This window comes from Tasmannia lanceolata, unplaced genomic scaffold (genome assembly GCF_043159265.1).
Source record: "Tasmannia lanceolata isolate RefF3 unplaced genomic scaffold, GAP_Taslan_0.1 ptg000048l, whole genome shotgun sequence".
NCBI lineage: Eukaryota > Viridiplantae > Streptophyta > Magnoliopsida > Canellales > Winteraceae > Tasmannia > Tasmannia lanceolata.
Window position 1 is genome coordinate 3,755,694 of NW_027518725.1, and position 25,720 is coordinate 3,781,413.

A 25,720-nucleotide genomic window follows, 5' to 3' on the forward strand; every position below is an offset into this window, starting at 1 on the left:
ACCTTGAAAGGACAAGACCCATTTTTCGGCTTGCCCCCTATTTCATGTTCACTAAATGCTGATGAGTTGATGATGTTCAGCAGGTGAGAAAGAACCATCAAAACTTAAAGCCATGGGAGGCCTACAAAAGTGCATCAGGACGGTACATAAATAAGGCCGCCCACATCAAAATACACAAAAAGATGTCAAAAGGACAATGAACGTAGATTACCTCCTATACTTGGGTGCCACTTGGTTCTTCCCAAGGCACCACTATTGAAAATTTGAAATGAAGATGAGCATCTCCATTGAAATCAAGATGGCAATAGGGATCTTCGTAACTTTTATGCTAAGTAATAAAAGAAACCAACCAATTTATTTAAAGGCTCCATCTTCCAAATCTCAACAACATAATCACAAATTAGGTACTGAACTTACTACTGAATTACTCATAAACCTTACATGTATAAGACTACACATTGCTGTGTAGATCAATAGTCACTATTGCTTCAAAAATAATCTTGAAAGCATTGCTCTTCCTTGAAGTGTAGAGATACAACTGTATACACTTCAATTAGCAGATCTGGATATCGACTTGCAATATAATCATCAAATCCTTCAGGAACTGGCCCAAGAAGTTCCTAATATAGCAACAATAAGCTGCACTCAGCATTCGGTATGAAACAAAATAAGAGAAAATAAATTTGTTCAAAGCGATAAAAGTATCAATATGATAATCAATTATCACTACAACTTTTTTTTTGGGGGAATGACATCTAGGGAATTATGCATAAATCTTTTTAGCATAGTGAGGACATGTTTTGTTCAATCATGGGAGTGGGTTTGTCTTAACTATCACCATAACTTTATCCATATGAAATAAATTCAAACAAATTAATTAATTTAAATAAAGAACCCAGTAGGCACATGAGAAATAAAATAGAAATCATATAATTATTGTGTTTAGAATCAAACCTGGATATTTTGAGGTAGGTCTCCATAATGATGTAACATATTTCTAATAGCTCGCAACAAATCACATGTGGAGCTTCCATTGTAGTTTCTATGAATAAAAATGTCTTTTGTAACTGTAAATCCCAACCTTTTATCCCACATTTTATATACCACCATACTTTCTATTTCCTTAGAAAGAGGACCACCCCTATCTGATTGTACCTTGTCACTAACCTCTTGAAGAAACAACATGCGCTTCTTAGATTTCCAAAGCAGAGGATGGCGCATAACTGTAGTCGCTTTTGGCCTGGGAATGATTTTCATGTGCTTTGTCAAAAGTGTGATCTTATTAACAACAACAATAACAACATAATTAAATACAGAAAGAACATTGAAGATTTGCTTACCTCAATTCTGGGTTAGGGTCTAGCAAACAAGAAATAACATCTACAGCTTCTTTGATGTGTTCTATTAGAAATAGTTTTAAATTGTTGGACGCAATATTGGATTCACGGTAAGAGGAAACACCAAATGGGCGTTCACCCCCTGAAATGCAGAAGAAAAGAACGCAACCCAAGCTGAATAAATCAACTGCATTTGTTTGACGATGACCTCCAGCAATTTCAGGTGCTTTCCAACCTAAAGTTCCATAACGATCTATAAATAATGACAAATATGATGAATTTAAAAGAAAAATCCCAAGATCCTACAATATACTATATGTTAACAACAATAGGATGCTTGTCGAGGTTCAACAACTACCCTTACTCTGAGAATGACTGAAAAATGTCATGACTGTAAGAAGGTGCTTGCTTATACCCATGTCTGAGAGCTTAGCACGTAAAAATCCTTCGTTGGTGTTTATCAATACATTCCGGGGCTTCAAATCTCCGTGTACAATTTCTTTGTCGTGTAAATAGACAAGCCCATTGACGATATCACTACATCACACATAAGCAGCATTATTAAATATGAAAACTTAGGAAAACAAAAATTTTGGAAGATTAATAGCCCTTTGAAATAGCCATTCAGTTTATACTCCAAAGATTTCAGATAAGGAGTGAGAATACAATTGAATACATTAGCCCATGAATGTGTTGAAAAAGGAGATTTAATAAATCTTCCCCTACATTCGACACACACCATCATATGATTAACAGTTAATACTTGTAGATTAAATAAATTTTACCCACAACACCATCTGTTTAGGGGATATAATTATCAAAATCCTATGGACAAAAAAGATAAAAAGAGAAAGAAATTTATAAAGGAGAGCATGGTGTATACACTCCAAATCAGCTGTGAACATGTAGCAAAGAAGATCAAAAGAGAGAGAACAAAGCCGTTTCATTGATTAGAAAAATAGTGACTATAAGTTTATAACATTAGAATCATCTGTAAATGGGTAATCTCAGAAATACTCAATTTCTTTCTCTCCTCAGAACAATTGGAAAATAGATGAAAGAGAACCGATCAGCCAACAGCTTATTCATGAAAGAGAACCAATCATCCATCAAATTAAACCCATTACAGAGCTCTCCCATAAACTCCTCTTGTCCTAACTTATCTTCCATAAAATCCTCGGAATATACTGATTTCCTGGCCTTTTCATAAAGTTGGGAGAAGCTCTTCAAAGAAATATCCTGGCTCTGATGCGGACTCGCACCCATTTTTTGAAGAATGACCATGAAGAACGTCTGGTTTCTAGTGCGGAGCGAGCGAAAGAGAAGACAAGGAAAGATTGGAGAGTGTTGTCGAGGAAAAATGAGAACCCAAAATTCCTTGGGTTCGGCAACCATCTTAAAAGTAGTTTCTCCCGAATTTTTTAGGGGAGTAAAGCCATAAAAAATGAAGAAATTAGGAATTTCACTAAACTTGGATCATTTTCATTAATAACAGAGAGTGCTTATATAGAGCACATAAAGAAAAAAACATAGAAGGAGATTTAGATAAGAAAGGAAATAACAAATCCTAATCTAATAGAGTTACCTAATATAGCCCTAAATACTTATCCTGCCACCTAATGTAATAAAATCAGATCTCCCAATATCCCATAATCAAATCAAACCCGATCTCGCTCAAATGTATATGGAGGTTTGATTACAATAAATATCCCCTAAAATATAGAAAATTTTGCCAAATTTGATGTACAATTGCAAAAATTTGCACAAGAGAGATAGGAGGTCAAGTCAATGAGATGGACACAAGATTTACGTGGTTCGGAGCAAGTTCTACCGTACAAAACATTTTTACCACGTTCTTTCCATTTCCTAAGTTCAGTTTGTTTGTTGAATTTATTAGATTGGGCTGAGTATTACCATCAAAACTTGATTGCACGCAATGTAAAATCTGGTAGTTAAAAATTTATATATTTGTTGCCCGAGTTTGAGGGATCTCTGTACATTAATAGATGAGTGTTTACAAGTGTTTTTTTCCCTTCCTGTTTTTAGTTGTATAAAGCTTCTTTAAAAAAGAATTTACCTTACTTAATGCCATGTTAATGACTTACTATGGAGGGTTAGCACCGGACTAATATTTTATGAAGGGAGTATTATTGACCTACTATGCAGAATAAAGGGTGGTGCTTTTGACGTGCCGCCCCCACGGGACTTGACGGTTGGGCACCATACCCTGCTTCTATCTTTGAATTAGAGGTAAAATCGTAAACCGTCAAGGTTTTCACACCATACATATATGCCCAAAACTCTAGCCTCTCTCTCTCTCTCTCAGAGCCTTTTCTAGCCCTAAAATGCAGATTCGATACTTTAATGACCCTACCTCTCCGCTTGATGTATGTTGTTGATGATGAGGATTGATGCTAATTGCCGAAGAAGACGCAACTTTGTTAATGTACCGCGAAGACGGCTTATAAAAGCAACTGAATCATGGTCGTAATGGGCCAAATATACCCAAGTCTCGATGGGTGAGTAAGAACAGGTCACTATGGACCGATGCTGGAATGGGCAAGAAATGGGTCATAATGGACCAATGCTGGAGTGGGTAAGAAATGGGTCATAATGGACCACTGCCGGAATATGCAAGAATGGGTCACGGTGAGCGAGACAACATGAGTCGGCTCTTACCAATCCTCATGGAAATGAAACTCTTTCACGCACTTCAAAGAGAAATGAAGCACCTCACTGAAAGGAGGGAATATTCAGGGCACGCACCTCAAATGAAGTACCTCAACCGAAATATATCAATAAAAGAAACAAAATTTAAGAGAGAGAAGAAGAAGAAGACGAAGAGATAAAGGAATGATGAGAAGCGGCAATTAGCGGATAACTATGTAATGGCAATTATCAATCATCTTGGAAAAGGGGCAGTGATATTAGGACATTAAAAAAAAAAATTTAACGAGTGCAAGTATAAAAAAAATATATAGGGAGAAAATTTTTGTCGAAGAGAATATGATGGGTTGCAATTTCCTACCCCTTTCGCACGGATGAAAATTTTTGGAATAACAAGGGGTGCCAATATAAGATTTTATAGAAAGAATTGTCATTTTCCAAAAGGCTCTTTTCAAGTGGCTATGACAGAAGTATGTCGAGATAGCTTCACCAGAATAGATAGTGGACGTCTTCCTTTGATCTTGAAGAACAAGGGCCAAATAATAAAGAGTATGTCTGCAGCATCCATGTAGCAAATATGAATGTCCATGGAAGCATGCCATTCAAGCAATGATACAGGGGCAGCATCAGATCTGACCTCAATATGCCAAAAATTGGAGGTGGGCGATCTTTAGTGCTCTGTTTGGATGCTGGTAGATGTTGGGGGGATTTAGAGAAGAAGAAGTCAAAGGGAAATCAGTCAACGGGGAGATTGTGAGCAAATCTCCCCGATGTTGTTTGGTTGGGGGTAGGAGATGTGCAGGAGCTTTTTTACCGTATTTTTTAAGATTTTTTTGGGGAATGTTATCAGCACTACTGTTTTTGATGAGGGCACTCCTCACTTTATCAAAAGTACGGTATGGCCCGCACCATAGGATTATCCAAACCGTCCATTTGATGGGCCATAGCCTAAATAGGTTATGCCCCAAAATTATTTCCATAGGTTGATTCTAACCCTCCGATCTATAGAGGGTTAGGATCAACCCTCTAACATTCAGATTGGAGGGTTAGGATCATCCTATGGAAATGATTTTTGGAGCATAACCTATTTAGGCTATGGCCCATCTAATGGACGGCTTGGATCATCCTATGGTGTGGGCCATACCGTACTTTTAATAAAGTGAGAGTGCCCTCATCAAAAAATAGTAGTGTTGATAACATTTCCTTTTCTTTCTTTTTTATAGGAATTTGCTAGCAAACTTCTCCTATGCCACTTCTTGGCATGTGGCCATCCTTGGTGCAAAGATGCGCACATGGGGCAAAGGTTGCTACCAAAAGCAAAAATAGTAATCATTACAAAAAAAAAAGTAAAATAGGAAGTTATAAAGTTTTAAATGAAACATTACGGAGAAATGGTTATAAAGTTTGAAAATTACGAAAAAATACAAACAAAATGTAATAACATATGACAATTATGGAAAAAACTACAAGCAAAAGTAAAAAGTTATGACAATTACGGTGAAAAAGAATTTCCCTAAGAAATTCTCCCATTTTTCCTTCGATTTTGAGAAATTCGTCCAGCGAATTTCGAGGGTTACACGTCACCGACAATCGCCCGACATAACCGGCGGTCAAAATTTTAATTTTTGCTAAATCCCTACCAAACACCCCTCGGGTAATTAGGAGAATTACATTCCCTGCTATTTTAATAAAAAAAAAGTAACAAAACAGAACATAGGGGATCAAGCAAGAGGGTTACATAAACAACAAGGACGGAGACAGCGCAGCAAGTGCAACAACAACAGCCACACGAGGATGAATGGATGGTAGGACTTATTGTAGCCAGGCAGACGGCATCATCGGCCGTCTCCGTCCTTGTTGTAGCCATAGAACGAAACTTGATGGATTGTGATCGGAGCAAGGTCCGGGTCGAGAAATTAGGAATTTCACTAAACTTCATTTTCATTAATCACAGAAGGTGCTTATATATAGCACATAAAGATAAACATAGAAGGAGATTTAGATAATAAAGGAAATAACTAATCCTAATCTAATAGAATTACCTAATATAGCCTTAAATACTTGACCTACTACATATGTAATCAAATTAGATCTCTCAATATCCCATAATCAAATCAAATCTGATCCCACTATCTCCCATATACATATATATAGATTTGCTAGCGTCCATCGCAGATGGTCTGTTGCATGTCAGATAAGCCACCTCGTGAATAAAGACAGAAGCTGCTGTAAAGTGAGCTTGTGTGTCTGGTCTGACATGCAGCAGACCATCTGCGATGGATGCTAGCAAATCCCATATATGAAGGCATCTCATTCTAGCCGAACAAATCGGGTAGAAGCGGATATGAGATTCTGTCAGCAGGACAGAATCTTAGTGTTACATGCCTAAATGGAATCCACTTGTGGTGGAATAAATTAATATGCTATCTGAAATATTTTCGGATCGTCAGACAGGCGGAGAAAACCTAAGGACCTTCCAAAATGATTTTCTATAAATACCATAAATACCCTTAGAATATATGTAATTACACAAATTATACAGCCCATATTTCCTTAAAGAGGAATCATATAATGGTGGGATCCATTCCACTTTTCCATTTTCAAACGAAAACCCCGCTCTTCTTCCTCGGTCCCTTTCTTCTTGAAATCCTAATCTATTTCCTACACGTCGGTCGTTGCTAACTTGCTAGCCACTCGTCCTCACTGCTACCTGGCCCTTGCCACCCCCAACCTTGTTGTAGCCACAGTGCTCTTTACCAGTTTTACATCTAGGTAGGCATCTTACGATTTTAACCAGTCAGTTTTTTATTTTTAAAAAAAGATCTGCATGCTAAGAGGGAAAAAATAGTTTCTAATGTCATCTTATGGGAGTTGAAACTTATGTTATGCCTTGGGGTTTTCTTGGTATTATTCTTGCAATCTGTGATATGATTTCTAGTGTCATCTAATGGGAGTTGAAACTTATGTTGTGCCTTGGGGTTTTCTTGGCACTATTCTTGTAATCCGTAATCTGAATGTGACCTGAATATAGAGTTTTTCCGACTCTCTACACTCGCCACTAGTAAGTATAATGGTGGGGTTGATTTTGAAGGAGAGGTTATTAAAAAATAATCATGGAAAAACATATTCTTTGTTTTCTTTCTGATTGCATGTTTTAATTGGCAATAATAAACTCGGTGGATTTGGAGCTTGTAGTTTATCTACAGTAATGATTGTGCTTTACATAGATATCATAAACTAATGTTCTTGTTTGAAAGTGATTTATGTCTTCATCTTGACAAAGAGGCCATTGTTATTGCTTTCTTCTTAGCTAAAGAAGGATTCCATTAGTTATATTAGTTGTGAACAAGGAAATCTCTGCCAATGGTGTAATCCTGTGTTTTATATTCTTTGTTTTATTTCATTTTTATCATTCAACAAAAAAATTAAAATTATGCAACTCTTAGTAAGACCTACGAGGACACTCCGATGGACGGTCTGATTTGAAATGTGACGCGGGACGTAGAATCCAAAGAACAATCCCAATCCAATTCAACCGATAAGGAATCTAAATGGATCTTGACTAGGACATAGGTGGATCCGATCCGAAGTGAATCTAAATGGATCTTGAATAGGACATAGGTGGATCCGATCTGAAGTGGATCCGTTGACACCCCTACCCATGGGGCTTTTTACTTTCCTGTAATGATTTCTTATTTTTTTTTAATAAAAACGAAGGAGATGAGGTTCTTTAATTGATTTTTCGGCTACATTTTATGGAGCGAACGCTTCTCAGTCCAGGGAATTGAATTCAAAAGAAGGATATTTCGGGTTCGATATACTCATGTCCCCCCCCCCCCTCTCTTCCTTCTCTCCTCTCCACCCTCTATCCATATTTTCACAACCCAGCTCTCCGATTTCCACCATTTCCCTTCTAATAGTGTTTTTTCTGATCTCTTCAAATCACTCTCCCAAAGACCCAAACAATATCCTATGTTGTTGCACTCACGGCTAACTCCTCTATGGGAGCTGCAGATACAGAGTGATGTCGATTCGATCTCATCAAGGCTTTATCAGCATCTCCTAGAAAACAGCAGAACCTCATCAAGAGCGTGTGCACCGGGAAATGGCATATCAGGATTTCAGAATGAAAGAATTCTGCCTTGAATTTGTCACAATCTGCTTCAGATCATTGAATACCAAAGTGGGTTTACGAAGGAGAATGGCATTTGTGGTGAACTACGATAAGATGGCAGCCGAATCACGGTATAAAGGGCGTGGTCTCGCGTAGTCTTGGGATGGTATAAAGGTGAGAGGGTCTTTGTGGTGGCTGATTTTAGATGATCTTAGAGGGTCTTTTGCAAACTTTGGGAAGGAGGATTAGACAAGGATTTAGGCTGAGATTGAAGATGGTCTTTGGGCTGGGAAATTAAGGGGTTTCGGATGCAATAGGATGAACAACAAGCAGACGTCAAAGGCTGGGTCACTGGGTCAAAACAGAGAGGGAAAAAAGAGTGGAAGGGACTGGGTTATTGCTGAACTTTGGGAAGGTGAGGCTCAAGGTAAAAGAAGACGAGCAGCAGATGGCTCATTTTGTGCTACTCTTCAAAGGCAACAATGGCAACAATTTTAATTGGCAAACTGAATTTTATTTCCAATATAAGATGATGAGAAACTTAAATTTGTCCATGTACTCATGTCAAGACATGGTGGAACCTAAACATGATGGACTTCTAGTGGGGACACGTGACTGGCATTTGGGATATAGGTTTCTTAATTGTAAAGTCCAGAGATGAGGGAATATGGGCAACTGTGCACATGCGAGTGTGTCTGGTATGTGTACATATTAGGGGCAAGTAATAGGGTGTGGTAAATGAGCCAAATCAGCATTAGATGGCTCAAGGAGAGGAGTTTCTCCTCCATTAGAGGTGAATGAAGCTTCTTTGTGTAAGAGTTTCTTTCCTCTATTTTTACTTTCTTGTAATATGTTCCTTACCAAAGATCATTATAAGGTTTGTTTCAGCTTTAGCCTGAATATCAATCTCTGTTTCATGTTGTTTTGTTCTTACTTAGATCCAATTCTTGACATTATTATGTTCGTCATATGGTAAATTTTGTCCAAGATTGAATCCTTCTTTTGCCTCCACCCTGGTGAACAACATTTCGGTTCAGATCTATGCATTAGATCTAGCCTAGAAGTTGTGTCTCTTCTAGGTGTTGAATGATGTTAAAAGCCTAGCTTAAGATCTGGATCTGATCCTTCAAGGTGTCTGCCATATTTCCAGTTCTCCAAAGGACAAATCTCATGTTTAATTCTAAGATTCTTCTATAATCAATTAACCCGTTATTGTTTTTTTTTTTTGCTCTCTTCCTAGCTCAATTTCTTACGATCTAGTCTATGATCTTCAACTAAGAGTTCTTAATCCTATATTTTAAATTCTTTTGAAACTCTCTGCTTTACGTTGTGAAAGATCACAACACCTCACTGCTTACTGTTGCACTTCACCTCACTAGTTTCTCAACATCTTTCTTCCTCCTTGATTCCAATCCGCATCATCTGGTATCAGAGCACAGCTTGCAAAAAAGATTCTTATCTTTTGCAGATCCTAGAGCTGGAGTACTCTGGATTTATAGAGCACTAATAGATCTGATCTACTTCTTGTGGTTTGCACACTTTGAAAACCTTGATCTCCTAGTTGATATTGAGACCAAGGGCAACAAGGTTCACGGGAGTAGAAAACAACGCATTGCCAATTGCTCCGATTCCCACAAAATACTCCGATTCCTCCATTTTTTTTGTGATCTTCATTGGTCAGAGTTCAATTATTCCTCGCCTACAATTTTTTTTTTTTTGTAATCTTGCAGTTTCCTTTCCTCAACTTTAACTCTCTGTCGAATCATCACGTTCATGTTTCAGTACTACAGAGAGAGAGAGAGAGAGAGAGAAAGAGTATCATTTTTGCTCTGTTCTTTTAATCACTATTGCTAGTGTGTTCTAGCAAATCTAATTCGGATCTTGTACATCATCTGCCTTAGAGAATCAAAAGCTTTTTCCAGCGTGTCCATCTTTCTTTCTCTCTCTCTCTCTCTTTTTTTTTTTTTTTTTAATTTTCAAATCAACTAGATCCAATAGATCTCAGGAAGAATAGTAGAATTTTTGCTCGTTCTTGATGGATCCAAATTTCACTCCTTGAAGGAAGCCTTGGTGGTCACAGGTTAGAGCAACTAAAACTGCAAAGCAGAGGTAAGGCTGTGTACATCTAGCCCTCCCCAGGCCCGAGCCTTGTGCATTGGGTCGCCCTTTTATGTTATTCAAGAGATATTTACGAAGGTCGTAGTACATCTTTATAAGCCGGGCCGGTTATTGGGTTTTTTTTTCTTTAAACCCGACCCTACCCAAGATTTGAGCTGAGTTTTTCAAACTAAAACCCGACCCAACCAGAGACCCATGATTCCTAAACCCGACCCATGTTATTTTCGGGTCGGGTCGATGCACCGACCCAAGTTGCACCCCTAATTTAACCTTGCGAAAGAATGAAAAACGTCTGCAAGTGATTTTATTTCCAATAGTTTGAAAAAAGAAATCCTAATTAAACTTAAATTACTTAATTTCCTACTTTAACTCAAACTACTATCCTAATCCCACTAAAAAAAATGAAAAACGTCCAACTCTGTCATAGAATGAAACACTTCTTACCCATTTCAAGTGATTTGTCACTAGACCTATGTTGGTGTGAATCATTATTGTACAATATCACTTATGACACCACTTTTCATGGATACGCATCACATGATGAGAAATTATGATTAATAGTGATCCTTGTGTGCCTCAACCTGCTGAACGATTGCTCATTAGTATGCTTCAACATGCAACTGCACTAATTTAGATGAAGGTTTTATTGTTAACCTATGGAGGTTTGGTTTAGTAGACTACGAGATTGATAGTAAACTCTAATCATAGTGAGATATCTATTATTAATAAATTAGGCTTGTTATGTTCGTCTCATAACTTAGTAATATTAGTCTAGAGTCAATTTGTTTAACAAAATAATGTGATCATGTTCTAATAAATATTGAAAAATAATTCTTACAATTAAGTTAAAGAATGCGATTTTAATACTGGAAGCGCTCCAAAGAATATGAATTGATTCTGATAATTAAAGAATGCACATAAAATTTACTGACCTCATTAGATCAATCAATAGAGATGTAGGGCGGCCAATTGGAGTCCATAATTTCATATCTTCAGAAATTTTCTCTTTTAAAATCTTCAACTCAACCTCACTTGTAGAGTGCATCGTACTCTCGGAGCAGTACAAAATGAAAGAGTATAGTGTGAAATCGCAGCGTTGTAGTATAAGATAATAAAAATCTTTGGTCTCATGCACTCCATAGAACCCAATAACGTTTTTGTTTTCATGTGCAACCCTAAGAATTTCAAGCTCTCTAAAATTCACCTTATGATGGGACTTAAGGAGGCGTTTTGCAGCAATATTGTAGCCCTCATAAGTACCTTAAAAAACAATTGAACCTTTAGATAATGAACATTCAAAAAAATTCAATAGTTATAATGACAAAACCTGAATGATCATTTCAACATAAAGATTAAACTTTGCTCACAATTCCTTTGGTATTTGAAAATCTTAGCTAATGTATCATGAGCCCAATAAAACCAAAGTAAAGCACACCTGAATATACACATACTGAAATGAAACATGGCCAAAAGATCCATGTATCTAAACCTAAGCGAGAAAACACCTTGAATAAAACAGGGTAAAAAAAATTAAATGTGTAAAGGTTTTTGACAGAAATATTCCTTGCATTTAACACTATAAGTTGAGTTAAGGTACATAAATTGCTAAACTATAAAAATTATGACTCTTGTAGCCCACAAGTTACAAAGACACAAAGCATGCCGTTAGGATATGAGGACTCTAACAACAGATCCCTAAAAGCGAATGTAAGGCTGAAATTAAAGCTAAATAAAGTGCCCAGACCCTGTGTCTTTCTGAACATGCACTTGTGAGAGTAATATATGCAAAGCTGAGTCAAATGAAAGACCTTGTCATTATGTCCTTTTACCAAAAGTCATAAACACAGGCAAGATCAAGACTAAAAACTACATCTCACTATTTCTTAAAAAAATCCATAGCTGCAACTGCTAATGAATTTTAAACCTATTCTATCCTTTAAATCCTCATTTAAAGTCTTCAAAAATCACAAAAATTCAATCTGAATTCCATCATTATGCCATCCATACATGACTTGAGCTCACAGGACAACTCACTCGTTAACTCTTGCACCCAACTCAACAAATAATTTCGAAAACATGGTCTATCAATGCGAACTCTAACATGTTTTTAAAACAAAAGAGAGTCCCTATGCCACACCAAAACTATTCTGAACTCATCCTTACCATGATAGAGAAAACCTCACAACCATACCAGTGTTCCTAAGTAAACTGGAATTCAAAGATATAGAGCAGGCTATTTTGATGTTAATTAAGGCTACACGCACCTCACATATGTATGGATCCTAACTATATAGGTCTGGATGAAGGCTAACACGTATGACCTGTTAGTGAACTACAAGAATGTTTCACTCATAATTTTCGTAAGTCAGTCAATAGAAAATGCACAAATAACAGAGAAAATATTTAGATATGAAGAAAAAGTAAAAATGACAGTAAATTAACATGCTATTTTCAAAAATGAAATGATCTTATAGATTCTCAAAGATAAATTCTCCACAATTAAATTTAACATCACACTGAAACCTAACAATTAAATTTACCTTCATAAACAGCTGAACCTCTGCTCCCCAAACCAATTTCGTTATCCGAAATATGAAGCTTCTCCAAAATAATTCCACTACCTCCCTCTCCGACATCCTTGGATACCCTCTCCCGCATGGGACAGTCAGTGAGAGGGCACATTTCAAAAGACATGGAGGAAGACTCACAAAGAGGATGAGGTGGTGGAGGAGGAGGAGGAGGAGAAGATGGTGGTTCGGTTGGTGGTGTCAAAGGTGGTGGTTGGAAAGGGGCCAGCTGTGTGTTTTTTCTCTGCCCTCCGTGTTTTCCGTGTTTTCCTCGAACAACATTCTTCATTTTCTCTCAATGGTTTTGCAAAAACACCCGTTCTCTCTCTCGATCTCTCTGTGTTAATTAAGATTTACTGAACAGAGCAAACAAGCACAAAGAGTAATGAGCTAGTTTTCTAAATAATAAAGGAAACGTTACAAAACCATTAATCTACTTTCCCAAATAATAAAGGAAATGTTACAAACAGATCATTCCTAATAAAGAAGTAAATATTCTAATTGGCAATAGTTGCTATTTAGGTTGCACATAAAAGTATAAACCACGTGATTGCTAAGATACGGTTGAGCTCCCCCAAAATTAACCAACAGAAAAACCAACAAACCATAAGCTTAATACCCAAATTGCTCAAAAATTATGAAAGGAACTGATAGGTAGAGATCAAAAATTCAAAATAGCCTCCAAAGGGGGAAAATATCAGCTTTGTACTTCTATTATTTAATAATGCCACCATCAAAACCAAAACGTGTTACATGGATGTTTTGTAAAACACTCGTTTACTGCCTTGGTAATTTTGCATGCCCAATTCGATATTTCCACCTAAACCCTTACTTAAAGCAAAATCAAGGGGTGGCTTCTGCCTTTTATACAAAATGAATGGGCAATATTTTATTTCTTACTAAATTCTTTATGGGATTTGTTAGAGTTACATTTCAATTTCCTGAACAATTTAACTGTTAACTTTGTGTTCTTTATTCGAGAAAAAATGTTCCAAAATTATTCAACTGGAAATTCTCCATGAGAAATCTTTTATATTTCTACTTGGATAAAATTGGAATTTTAGTTGGGATTGAATTGTGTAACATTAATTCTACATGCCCTGACTATCCTATAACATCAAGGTTTATTTTTCGATCATTTTACTATAGATGCTGAATTTGATTTTTTTCTCCTCACTTTGCAAGTTTGGGTTAATTTTGGTTCAGCACTGTAATAATTGACATGAAAAATGCTATTTGATAGTGTATACGATAGATCCTGATCGTGTGATTATAACCATCGAACTATCCACATAAAATTTATGTATGTGTGGACCCCGATCCGAGGACGGTGCCGAGGGACGCGAGATCCCTCCTGCAATCCTCTAAGATCTCCACAACGTGAAGGAGAGCTCTACCAGGGAACTCTCGAAACTGTTGCCACCCTCACAGCATAGCACGAGTGGCGATATAAAAAGAAAGAGATACATCCCGATCCGGAGCCAGGGCTCGAAACCAAGATATATCTGAAAATAACTCAGAGTCGCCATCCATGGATGCGCCATGGAACCAAAACAAATGCTCTGTTTGCAATGGATAACCAGAGATACAAAAGGTCCGTGCCTGATGACGAATGGAGAAGGTCCGAAGAGCGCCCCCAATTCGCCCGAGTGCGAACACTTGGTCTCTTATGCCATTTATTATTAACCTCGAAGAGTTTTGGGCAAAAATCATATGAAATGGGAACAAATATCTCCGGGAAGACGTCTACCTAATCATGCATGACCAGGGGATGAAATAATAAGCACATACAAAACAAAATAAAAAATGTGTCGCCTAATCACAACTAGGTTATGAGTGACATACCTAACTGGTATCTAAGTTCTGATGGACAAGCACATACAAGCTACAGCTAAAGGTATAGGTCTGCACAAAAAAGTAAGAAAACACAACAAAATATACAATATAACACCACAAATCCTAAGACTCTAAAACGATTTAGCCCGAGCCCTCGGATGGTCTGATATTCATCCAAAGAAGCCTACGTATCCCCGCCTCTACGAGAATCAAGGCAACGTAGTTCTTCGCACTTATTCTAAGCTATGATGCCTAAGACACCTAAACCTCTATCTTAGACTCGATCTAAAAGACCGGACTAGTTCTTAAAGCTTATTGACCGATTATTTAAATTCCAGTGAATTGTAGATTTTAGGACACCCTATATGCCCTAGCTAAATGCGGGTTAGCCCTAGGCTAATGCAGGTGATTCCTACAACCTATGTGTAACTAGGCTGTGCGTCCTAAGGAAAACAATGGGATCACTAGCGCATCCTAGACCTAGTCATCAGTCGGCGATGTGAATCGCCAACTGACCGGACGGAGGCGCTCCTAGCTAGGACAAACTCCTAACTCTAATACAAACACACAACAAGCACACAACAAGCACACAACAAATCAAAGACAAACCCAACTCTAAAACCCTCCATCTAAGACAAAGTCCTGGCTTTAGAGGAAGATCTTGTTGAAAACAAGGTTTTGAAGGTTTTTGAAGAATGTTTAAAATATTATTTACAAAAGTTTGGCTGGACCTGGGATAAGAATCCCAAGCTGTACTACGTACCTCGTGAAAGATGATCAAGCCAACGTAGTTCGAAACGAACTCTCAAACTACGCTTCTAAAAGAAACACTCACACTTCGGATTTTTTAAGGTTTTTTATATTTTCAAATGTTTTTGATATTTTTAAAGTTTTCAAATGTTTTTGAATTTTAAATTTCTAATGTTTTTGGATTTTAAAGCTTTTCCAATGCTCAGGACCTTTAGATGAATTCACTCTTACAGAGAACAAACAAGCATAGCTATAAACTAGGGCAAAGCCCTAAAGCAAAAAGGGGAAACCCCAAACAAGCAACTAACGCCTCAAAGAGACGAACCACAACAAGAAAGATAGCGTCCCAAGAAGAGAGAAAACGATCCAAGATCCCAAGCAAGCAAAGCTCTAATAAGACTGAGTTAGCCTCTAATCAAAGCGAAGTAATCAACAACTCTAAAGGAGAAACTCCGAACTAACACTAAAGGGGGGGAATAAATGAGTCAGAGACTCTCTAATAACACTACCGAGTCAAAGACTCACTCTAAAAGAGGAGGCCACTCTAACATGAGGCTAGGTAAGCCTCCTAAAGGGGAAACTCTCTACATGAGACAAGGCTTGTCTCCGAGACACAAATGACGTAAAAAGGAATAAGAGACCCTGTGCATATTTGGCAAAGGTAAAACACCCAGCCGGGCCGGACAGCTGCCTAGCCCTAGGGTGCAACAAATGTGCAACCCAATACCCATAAGGGTAGGGGTATGCTGCCAAGCCGAGTAGGGTGTTCTCCCAAAACCAAACGACGCACAAAGTGGAGGTTTAGCAAGAGAATGAGACTGGGCAAGTCTCCTATATACAAAGGAGGGGTATGCTACTCGGACTGAGCAAGTCCCCTAAGGATGGGCTTGGGCTAGCGCCTTCATCGCCCTCGCAATGAGAGGGGATTCTAATATCTAAAGAAATTTAACAGAAATCTATAAGACTGTGTTAGTCTATCAAAGAGAGAAGAAAAGGCTACCAGATAATCGCAAATTCCATTCTAATCTTAAAAAAAAATCAAGTGCTAAGCAAAGAAGAATTTTCAATAAAAAAAAATACACAACCTATAGCAATCATAAAATGATAAACAACATAAATTAGTCCAGACCAGCCGCTGGATAGCCTAATAAAGCAAAAACAATATCAAACACTTCTATGCCCAACCACAAACACCACCCCAATATGGGGATGAAATCAGATGATGCTAAAGTAATCATCTGATATCATAATACACATGATAATATTTCTAATCCCGCCTTGAAATCAGACAGTACTCATGTCGATAATATCGAATAGAGTAGTCATCTGATCTCCTTCTTTCCTAAAACAATTTATTTAAATAAAATTAAACAAATATGATAAGGTTCAAGATAATCTCACCTGAACAGTCCATTCATTATTGTCTTCAGAACCTAACTCAATGCTGAAGATAAGAAGAGTATTAGAAATATCAAAAGATTATGATAATTCCAATTAGTAAAAATTTGAGTGCATACAAGGGACATCAACTTGTGCAGATCCAAGTGCGAAGCGGTGAGCCACAAAACATAAAGACGGACTCCAAGTAACCTTATCATTGCTCAGAGAAGGGTTCTTTTTTTAAAAAAAAAATGGTTAAAAGAAATCCAAAAGGTTGGGTAGGCCTACTAAACAAAAGAGGGGAGCGCTACTTGGATTGAGCGAGTCCCCTAAAGATGGGCTTGGGCTAGCGCCTTCATCGCCCAAACCCGAGGGTAATATTCCCAATGAAATTCCGAGAATTGAGGAAAATCCCTAAAACAAGCAGGAATGTATCTCGACAAACTAAAATAAGGCTCATCCCGAAAAATGAAAGGAGGAGAAAAGAAAATGGGTCTCCAGGTAGCCTCATTGCCGCCTTAAAATTCAAAACCTCTAGAATACACAAAATTGAAACCCAAATCCCAATGAAGTCAGATTAGAAAGCCAAACCCTAACTCTACGCTATTAGGATACATACCCGAAGTCAGAATCAAAGAAAAAAAAAGAGAGTAAACAACTAAAGCCAAGGGTACACACATTCTAGGTCCATACTGTTCGACTGCACATATGAAAAGCCATGGGATTGGGAAAAGGCCAAGGCCAAGGACCAAACCCTATCATTGCGGTATGCACATCATTCAGTCTACACATCAAAGATGACCAAATTGGAGCAAAGCTGAGGCTTGTAGTTAAACCCATATCTACAATATGCATATACATCCCAAAGACTCCAAAATAGAAATGGAATAATAAAAAACAAAAAAAACAAAACCTTACCCCCAGGAGCAATCCGAGACACAATCAAAATAAATCATAGACCAATCTTAAGGTGCTGGGGTCTCATTCATGACCAGACGAGTACATGAAGATCTTAACAAATGCAACTTCACGCCAACTTCACGCCAACAGGGATTAGAAACAGGGAGTATAGAAATTTACAATGGCAGTAACAACATGACATGTCTGAACCCATTCTTTGAAAATTAGGATAATGAAACCAACCCCAAAAGTATATGAAGGTTGGATATAGGGTGATTAACTCTATCTCTGAGATCAAGTCATATCCCCTTCTTCTCCCTCTTTTTTTTTTATTAAAATTTTAAGAGTTGAAAATGGAGAATGAAGAGTTTATGATAATTTTGAACAAACCATATCACTGGGAAGGAAATGAACCTTAATGAAGACCAAGATTTAGGAGTATATGCAAACACAAATCACACCATAAAGAAACTAGATTTTTGCAAACCTGAAGAAGATGACCGATGCCCAATGATCGAGGTTGTCAACGACACGAGGCGATGACGATGATCGAATTAGGCCACAGAAGGTTGAATTTATTGATTGAAGCCGATTGTGCTATTGGTCGACAATTGCCAGGTTGAGCGGGTTGCAGCCGAAAAACCAACTTGGAACCCTAATTGGAATGGGTTGGATTTAACAGGATTGCCGGAATTGGATCCTAAAATTGGAGCGAAGGGGTGGTGGTAATTGGAATCGAGATGAAGAGTTGGAATTAGAGAGAAGGATGCCTGGATTTCAGAAATGGGTTTCAACAGAGGTGGAGATGGGTTTGGGGATTTGGAGAAGACGATGGTGGTTGGTGGTGGAGTGAAATGGCAGAGGAGATGGAGGTGGGTTTGGGTTTCAAAGGCACAGGGGATTAGAAATTAGATGAGAAATTAGAGGTGGCTGTGGAATGGGGTTTGCCGGATTCCGGCGGGGTGTGGTCGGAGAAGAAGAGATAGGGTGGAAGAGGGTAAGGTATAAGAGGGTTTGGGTGTAGCAGGTGATGGTAGAGGTTGCAGATGGAGGTCAGAAATGGTGGCGGTGGCTGAGATGAGGATCGATTGGAGGTGGGAAATCGTGGTCGGAGGTGGTTGGCCGGTGATGGGAGGAGATGGGGATTTTTAATGGAGGTGGGATTCGGCCGTGGGTTTGGTAGGGCTTGCCGGATTTAATGGCGGCCAGTGGTGGTTGGAAAAAGAAGAAGAAGCAGAAAATCCCCAAACCCTCTCTCTCTCTCTGTTTCTCCTCTCCACCTCTCTGCAAAAATGACCGAACCCTTTACTCTTCCAGCTCCTTTCTCTCCTTCTTCTCCCAAACCCCCTTTCTGTATTGTAAACAAGAAAATGGAGAGGGTATGGAGAAGATGATGGAAAAGGGTTTAGGAAGAAGGTGCCGGTGCCGGATTTAATGGTGGCTGGGAAGAAGAAGATGGTGAAACGGGTTTGGATCTTGGGGTTTAGAGAAGAAGATGAGGGAGGTGGAGGTGGGTCTTGAGGTTGAAGGTGGCAGTGATAGGGGCGGCCGGCCGGTGGAGATGATGTCGGCGGCGAGGTGTTGCCGGAGATGAGGGAGTTGCCGGGATGGGTTTGAGATGAAGGTAATGGATGAGGTGCAGATGGAGGGTGGAGATGGTGATGGTGATGGTGGTGGAGGTGGTGGCGGCTGCGAGGATGATGAGGCCGGAGATGGGCTGAGGGTTTTCCCTCTTCTCCTCTCTGCCTGCTCTGCGGCTAGGGTTTCGTCTTAGAAAAAAAAACGAAAATGATCCCTCCTTTGGTTTCGAGCTATCTTTGCCTTATATAGGTAAATGATGAAAATTTTGCCCCACCTTGTGCAACAGCCACCCTCCATACTCCCAATTTAACCCACCCTTCTATGAGTAGCAAATATCTAATATTCTTACCTTTTCTTATTTATACAATACCCCACCCTCAGATGACTCACCCCTCATGTACATTATAAAGAAAATGCTCTATGCTTGCCATCTCTTTTCTAGACAACCCTTACCAAGATAATTCCCTCCCCTCTGATACTAATAGAAATACAATAATGGCACAAACATGGCTCGGATTATTAAACACTTTTCGGCGGATTTTGATAAAAGATTCAATAATGACTAAAATAGGATCTCAACCTATCCTAAGCTAAGCTTTAGGGCACTAACTCGTAAATTTGAAGGACTCTTATCCAAACATGGGAATTTGGGGTTTGGTCAAAATGGGGTGTCTACAGTATGCAATTCTTTGCTTTTGTCTAGCGGTACAGAATGGCTTCGAAGGGTATGATTTCCGAGCTCGACAAGGGAGAGAAACTAGACGGTAATAACTATGATATGTGGAGATGTAAGATGACCTACATTTTGCATGAACAAAAGGCCTCCTGTACTCTGAGTAGGACTATGATTCAACCCGTGTCAGACAAGGGTGAGCCGGTGGTTGATGCCACATATGAGTGGACCTGGCAAACGGGTAACCCGTGCGGGTACGGATACAACCCGTGCGGATACGAGTACCGGCGGGTACGGGTAAGAAACACCAGCACAGGTACGGGTAGCCTTTCATAAACCCGGAACCCACCTGGGCAAGTACGGATGTACCCGCGGGTAACCTGGCAAATTTAAAGAAGAAATTATATATATATATATATATATATATGTGGTCATATGATATGTAAAGGGAGATCTTTCAATTGAATAATACAGTTTCAGTTTGCTTCTTTTCTTTGTGGAATCAAGGATTGCTTATTTTCTTTATGGATTCGAAGAGTTTTATTGAAGAAGATGGTGCTTTTCTTCTACCGGGATTGAAGACGGTGATCGTCGCCTTTTCCACACGCTTCCGCCTATGCCAAAAGATCACAAACCAAACTGAACCAGCGAAAGACTAAGGATCGAGAAATTGGGTGGCATTGTCTATGACGCTCGTGGGAACTAGTAAGGGAGGCCGCTCAAGCAAAACTTTCTATGGGGTGAATAACTTAGTTACTTTTTAGGAATTGGTTATTGGTGATACTGGGGCAAAGTCACGATTGGATGGACAGTCTGGTTCTGGCTTTTACCGGTATTTCGTTTAGGGAGCTGTTCTGAGATGGGGCCAAAGCAGTACATGGAGGATGGACACATGCGGTGAAACCATGGATTGCCCATCTCCAAGGGCTTTCTATGGGGTGAATAACTTAGTTATTACTACTGCAACTTGTGTGATTTCATCATACTGTTAAATTATGAGAGCCTGGCATTTTTGGGCTGTTTGGTTATACTTTTTCATTTTTTTGTCATTGGTAATTATCTATGTTCTAGTGAATGGGTTGCTTTATCATGTACTTTCAGTTTCTTTTTCTTTACTTGTCAACTGAGATCATGGGTGCCTCCCATTTTCCATCATTGATGGAATTCGTAGAGCAAATGAAATGGTGAAGCGTTGTGGTGGATTGATAGTGGCTTGGGGGTTATATTCAATATATTTATTACCAAAATATGGTTAGATATCTAACACATTATATGAAGGTAGACTCGTGGCTATGCAATGCCTAAGATTAATAGTTTATCTTGGTTGGTATTTGACTAACATGGTGGTTCAGATGCGAAGGGCTCAAAGAACGGAAATGGTGGTTGAATTTATCCGTGGAGGAAGGAGGGGGAAGGGTGGAGTGGGGGGGTTGAATTTTAAATTGCCGTAGTGTTTTTACTACAACATGTAAAACACTTACTGTCTATAGTTTAGGCTGCTCTAAATTATGTCCCCTACATGTGATTTCGCTGGTCTGTAATCAGTGTTGAAGCTGAAATCCGCAAAACATTTTCACAACACATCAAAAGGGATGTTTCATATTATTTTATGGTTAGACAAAATTAAGTCATACTTTATACTCAGGTGCCGGCAATGTTTCATGAATAATGGGCATGACTTTGAATGGAGATAGACATGGATGCTGTACTAGAGTTGTATGTTGCTACATGCTACTTGTATATGTACTCAACCTGTAGCTTCCCGTATGCTATTCAGAATGAAATGGCTGGGGGTTCTGGGGTTGTGGTCATCCTGCTTCATTGTGTGATTTTCTTGTTTAGGGAAGGCACTCCTTTCAAGTTCCAGTGTTCTGGAAATAACAAATTGGAGGTGGATGTGCGGGAGAAATATGCCCCATCTTTGTTCCTCTTATTTGTCATACAAGGATGAATAGAATGATTTCCGCTACAGTGTCAAGCTGTTTAGTCACAGATTTAGGAGCAGAGACAGGAAAAAAGCTATTGGCCGATTCTCTCGCGGGATGGGCTTGAACTGCGGAGAGTACTATTAGCGAGATTCTGCATGTCTAGGACAGATTTCCATTCTTAAGGTATACCATGCCATCTGGTGATTTATTATATGCCAATTTTAGTCTTTGATTGCTCTGGAAAAGAGTTTATATGGAGGATTCTTGTAAACCTTTTTCAGTGCAACGATAACCACCAGTAGCTGTTCCTTGTCCTTGGTAGGGATATAATCTTTTCTATATATGTGGAGTAGGCTTTCTTCATGTCTCACTAATGATGAGCACCAGTACTCAAATTTAATAGAAGTTGGTGTCTTTTGGTTAGGACAGAGAGAGCATTCTGGTTTGGTGGCAGGAAATTGTTTCTTTTCAGAAGAAAAAAAGGAACTGGGATTGTAGGAGTGCCTTGGAAGTTTCTATAAATTGATACAAAAACTAAAATATCCATTTATATATACAAAAAAAACTAAAATATGCATTTATACAAACAAAAAACTAAAATATGCATTTATATTTGGTAAAATACAGAAATAAACTAATTTATTGATTTTATCTAGCAACAGAGAAACGTTTGTATTGGAAAATACAGAAACTATTCTGGAGTTACCATGGGAGCGCAATTTTGGGAGAAGGTTCTTGCTTCCAAGAGTCTCATTTTCCTTCCCTTGTTTCTTCTTGGTGATCATTCTGGTGTGTAGGATGGAAGTTATGTGTTTTTTTGCTAGATTTGTAAAACTATTGCTAAGCATTATACTCTCTAGCAACTATATTGATAGGTCTGTTTGGACTTATTGTTTAGTCATTAGTTCCTACATCTCTACTTGAATTGGAGGATTCAATAGTCTGGCTTGCTTTTTTGGTGGTGGGTTTTATGTTCTTAGACATGTAGAAGATCAGATGGTTTTCTTGACTCTTGACTGTGGAATCATTAGAAGTGTTGCCTCCATAAGATGTTTCTGTGGTCTTCTTGAGTGCATTTTAGTAGTTGGCATTAATGGATCTACTTGTAATGGTGCATGTGCTTCATGTTTTGATCTCTCTGTTGGCAGGAATATAATACTCATTGGTATGGCTCTTTGGTCTCTTTTACCCAATCTGGGTTTTATGTGGTCACATTCATCTCAAAACTATGCAGGGTAGCTGTACATTTTGGCTGTTGATCTAGTAGGGATAGTCATTCAAAGGGGCGGGCGTCTGCCGTGCTTCAGTAGGATCACCATATCCCTTTCTATTTCTGATTCAGCATTATGTCTATTCTGATTCAGCATTATGTCTATCGTCCGTTCTACATTTCTGTTCTTTGAGCCCTTCGCAGTGACAAGTTGTGGTCCTAGACTGGCTGGTGGTCTTGACATTTTCTAGGATTAGTTTATAATTGAGGATTCTCATTTCCCTTCTTGTGTGCAAAAGGCCATTAAGAGTGCATTTGTGAAAGCGGATCATGCATTTGCTGATGCTCGTTCTCCAGACAATTCCTCTGGCACCACAGCACTGACTGCCCTTATTTTTGGAAGGTAAGAGCCAGAATTTCTTTACAAAATCCACGCATCTATTGTTAATTTCTGACACACCCGAGTTGGAATTCATTGTTCGTCTTAAAGTCAATCTCACTATCATAATTGTTTTTTGTTTGTTATGTTTATTTTGGGTCGATTAAGTTTTCATTACTATATGTTGCATTTCTTTTTCAAGGCCATGGATGCATTGATATTCCCCATTTTTCTTGGCAGAATGGATTGCTAAAACCTAAATTGACTCTTTTACTACTATTTTAGCAACATTGTGCTTTAAAGCAACAGGGTCTTTCTGGTTATGTTTGAAAACTTAGCATTTACTTGGAAACCGATTAGTAATAGTCCTAGCTTTTCCAAACCAAAGCATAAAGATGAAAGCATTGGATGACCAGTTGTTTGTGATAAAGGCAGAAATATTCTTGTCTGCTTTATTGCCCACGATCTTCTGTGTCATGATTTTTGGGTAATTCCTCCTGATTTTCAGATTGCAGGTCATAGGTGCTCAAAGGAAGATGCACCTTGAGTTGCAATCATGAGTTTGACATACAATTGCACCCTGATATTAATTCAGGGATATTGCCCGTTTATGTCTTTCTATCTTCCACTAGCTATGATTCGCTTGCTGCTTATGTTAATTTCTGATTTGTGATCTAATGCTTCCAAATTTGTTTATCTTATCCATGGACTAGAGTTATATGTTTCTAACACATTTTTATAATGCAGAACCATGCTTGTAGCCAATGCTGGTGATTGTCTAGCAGTTTTGGGGAAATGGGGTAGAGCAGTTGAACTATCCAAAGATGATGTAGGACACGCTTGCTATTTATGTTTCTTTTGTTTATATTTTATTTGTAAAAGAAATGATTAAGATTTAGAGATAAGGTAGGAGTCCTGGAGACAGAGATTGAGTTTATCCTAATCTTAGAGAAAACCCTATATATATATATATATATATATATGAGGAAAAGGATTGTACACTCGACCGTACCTAAAGTTAGGTACGGTAGAGTGCCAAATCACATGGGTCCCCCATTTTTGTTGGGCATCTAAACCATTCATTTGCAAGGCCCCATCATAGATAGGGTGCGTACCAAAAATCAGCACCATTGAATCATCCTAACCCCTCCAAAACTGGAGGCCAAAATGGGCAGATTTGTGGACAAACACTGTCTGTCCATTTTGGCCTCCACAAATGGATGGGTTAGGATGATCCTATGGTATGCACCCTATCTATGATGGGGCCTTGCAAATGAATGGTTTAGATGCTCACCCAAAATGTGGGACCCATGTGATTTGGCACTCTACCGTACCTAACTTTAGGTACGGTCGAGCGTACAATCTTATTCCTCATATGAGGAAAAGGATTGTACACTCGACCGTACCTAAAGTTAGGTACGGTAGAGTGCCAAATCACATGGGTCCCCCATTTTTGTTGGGCATCTAAACCATTCATTTGCAAGGCCCCATCATAGATAGGGTGCGTACCAAAAATCAGCACCATTGAATCATCCTAACCCCTCCAAAACTGGAGGCCAAAATGGGCAGATTTGTGGACAAACACTGTCTGTCCATTTTGGCCTCCACAAATGGATGGGTTAGGATGATCCTATGGAGCTGATTTTTGGTATGCACCCTATCTATGATGGGGCCTTGCAAATGAATGGTTTAGATGCTCACCCAAAATGTGGGACCCATGTGATTTGGCACTCTACCGTACCTAACTTTAGGTACGGTCGAGCGTACAATCTTATTCCTCTATATATATATATATATATATATATATATATATATATATATATATATATATATATATGTGGTCATATGATATGAAAAGGGAGATCTTTCAATTGAATAATACAGTTTCAGTTTGCTTCTTTTCTTTGTGGAATCAAGGATTGCTTATTTTCTTTATGGATTCGAAGAGTTTTATTGAAGAAGATGGTGCTTTTCTTCTACCGGGATTGAAGAAGGTGATCGTCGCCTTTTCCACACACTTCCGCCTATGCCAAAAGATCACAAACCAAACTGAACCAGCGAAAGACTAAGGATCGAGAAATTGGGTGGCATTGTCTATGACGCTCGTGGGAACTAGTAAGGGAGGCGCTCAAGCAAAACTTTTGTGATAATTTGACTGTCATTGTTGTGTGTTTCTCTTGGGACCCACCTCCCCGAACAGAGATAGCTCGATCCCGAGTGCGGAGAAGTATATCAGGGTGGGGCTGAATTTTCTCCAGGGGGTTTTGGACAATAATGTAT

General features: G+C 38.7%; 1 protein-coding gene across 6 annotated transcripts; it reads right to left on the reverse strand.

Moving 5' to 3' along the window:
* Positions 1–336: 336 nt before the first annotated feature.
* LOC143864328 (serine/threonine-protein kinase/endoribonuclease IRE1a-like) lies at positions 337–19,464 on the reverse strand. Of its 6 annotated transcripts, none has more exons than XM_077375242.1 (8): positions 18,157–19,464; positions 16,791–16,833; positions 12,777–13,159; positions 11,169–11,496; positions 1,753–1,874; positions 1,341–1,572; positions 955–1,240; positions 337–620 (listed from the first exon to the last, which is right to left on the reverse strand). In XM_077375242.1, the coding sequence occupies exons 3-8, from the start codon at positions 13,090–13,092 to the stop codon at positions 489–491; spliced, it is 1,416 nt and encodes a 471-aa protein (XP_077231357.1). In that variant the 5' UTR covers positions 13,093–13,159; positions 16,791–16,833; positions 18,157–19,464; the 3' UTR covers positions 337–488. The 6 variants fall into 6 exon arrangements, with proteins under 6 accessions (XP_077231357.1, XP_077231356.1, XP_077231358.1 ...); XM_077375241.1 differs by having other exon boundaries at positions 1,702–1,874; XM_077375243.1 differs by having other exon boundaries at positions 1,168–1,240; positions 1,696–1,874.
* Positions 19,465–25,720: the final 6,256 nt, after the last annotated feature.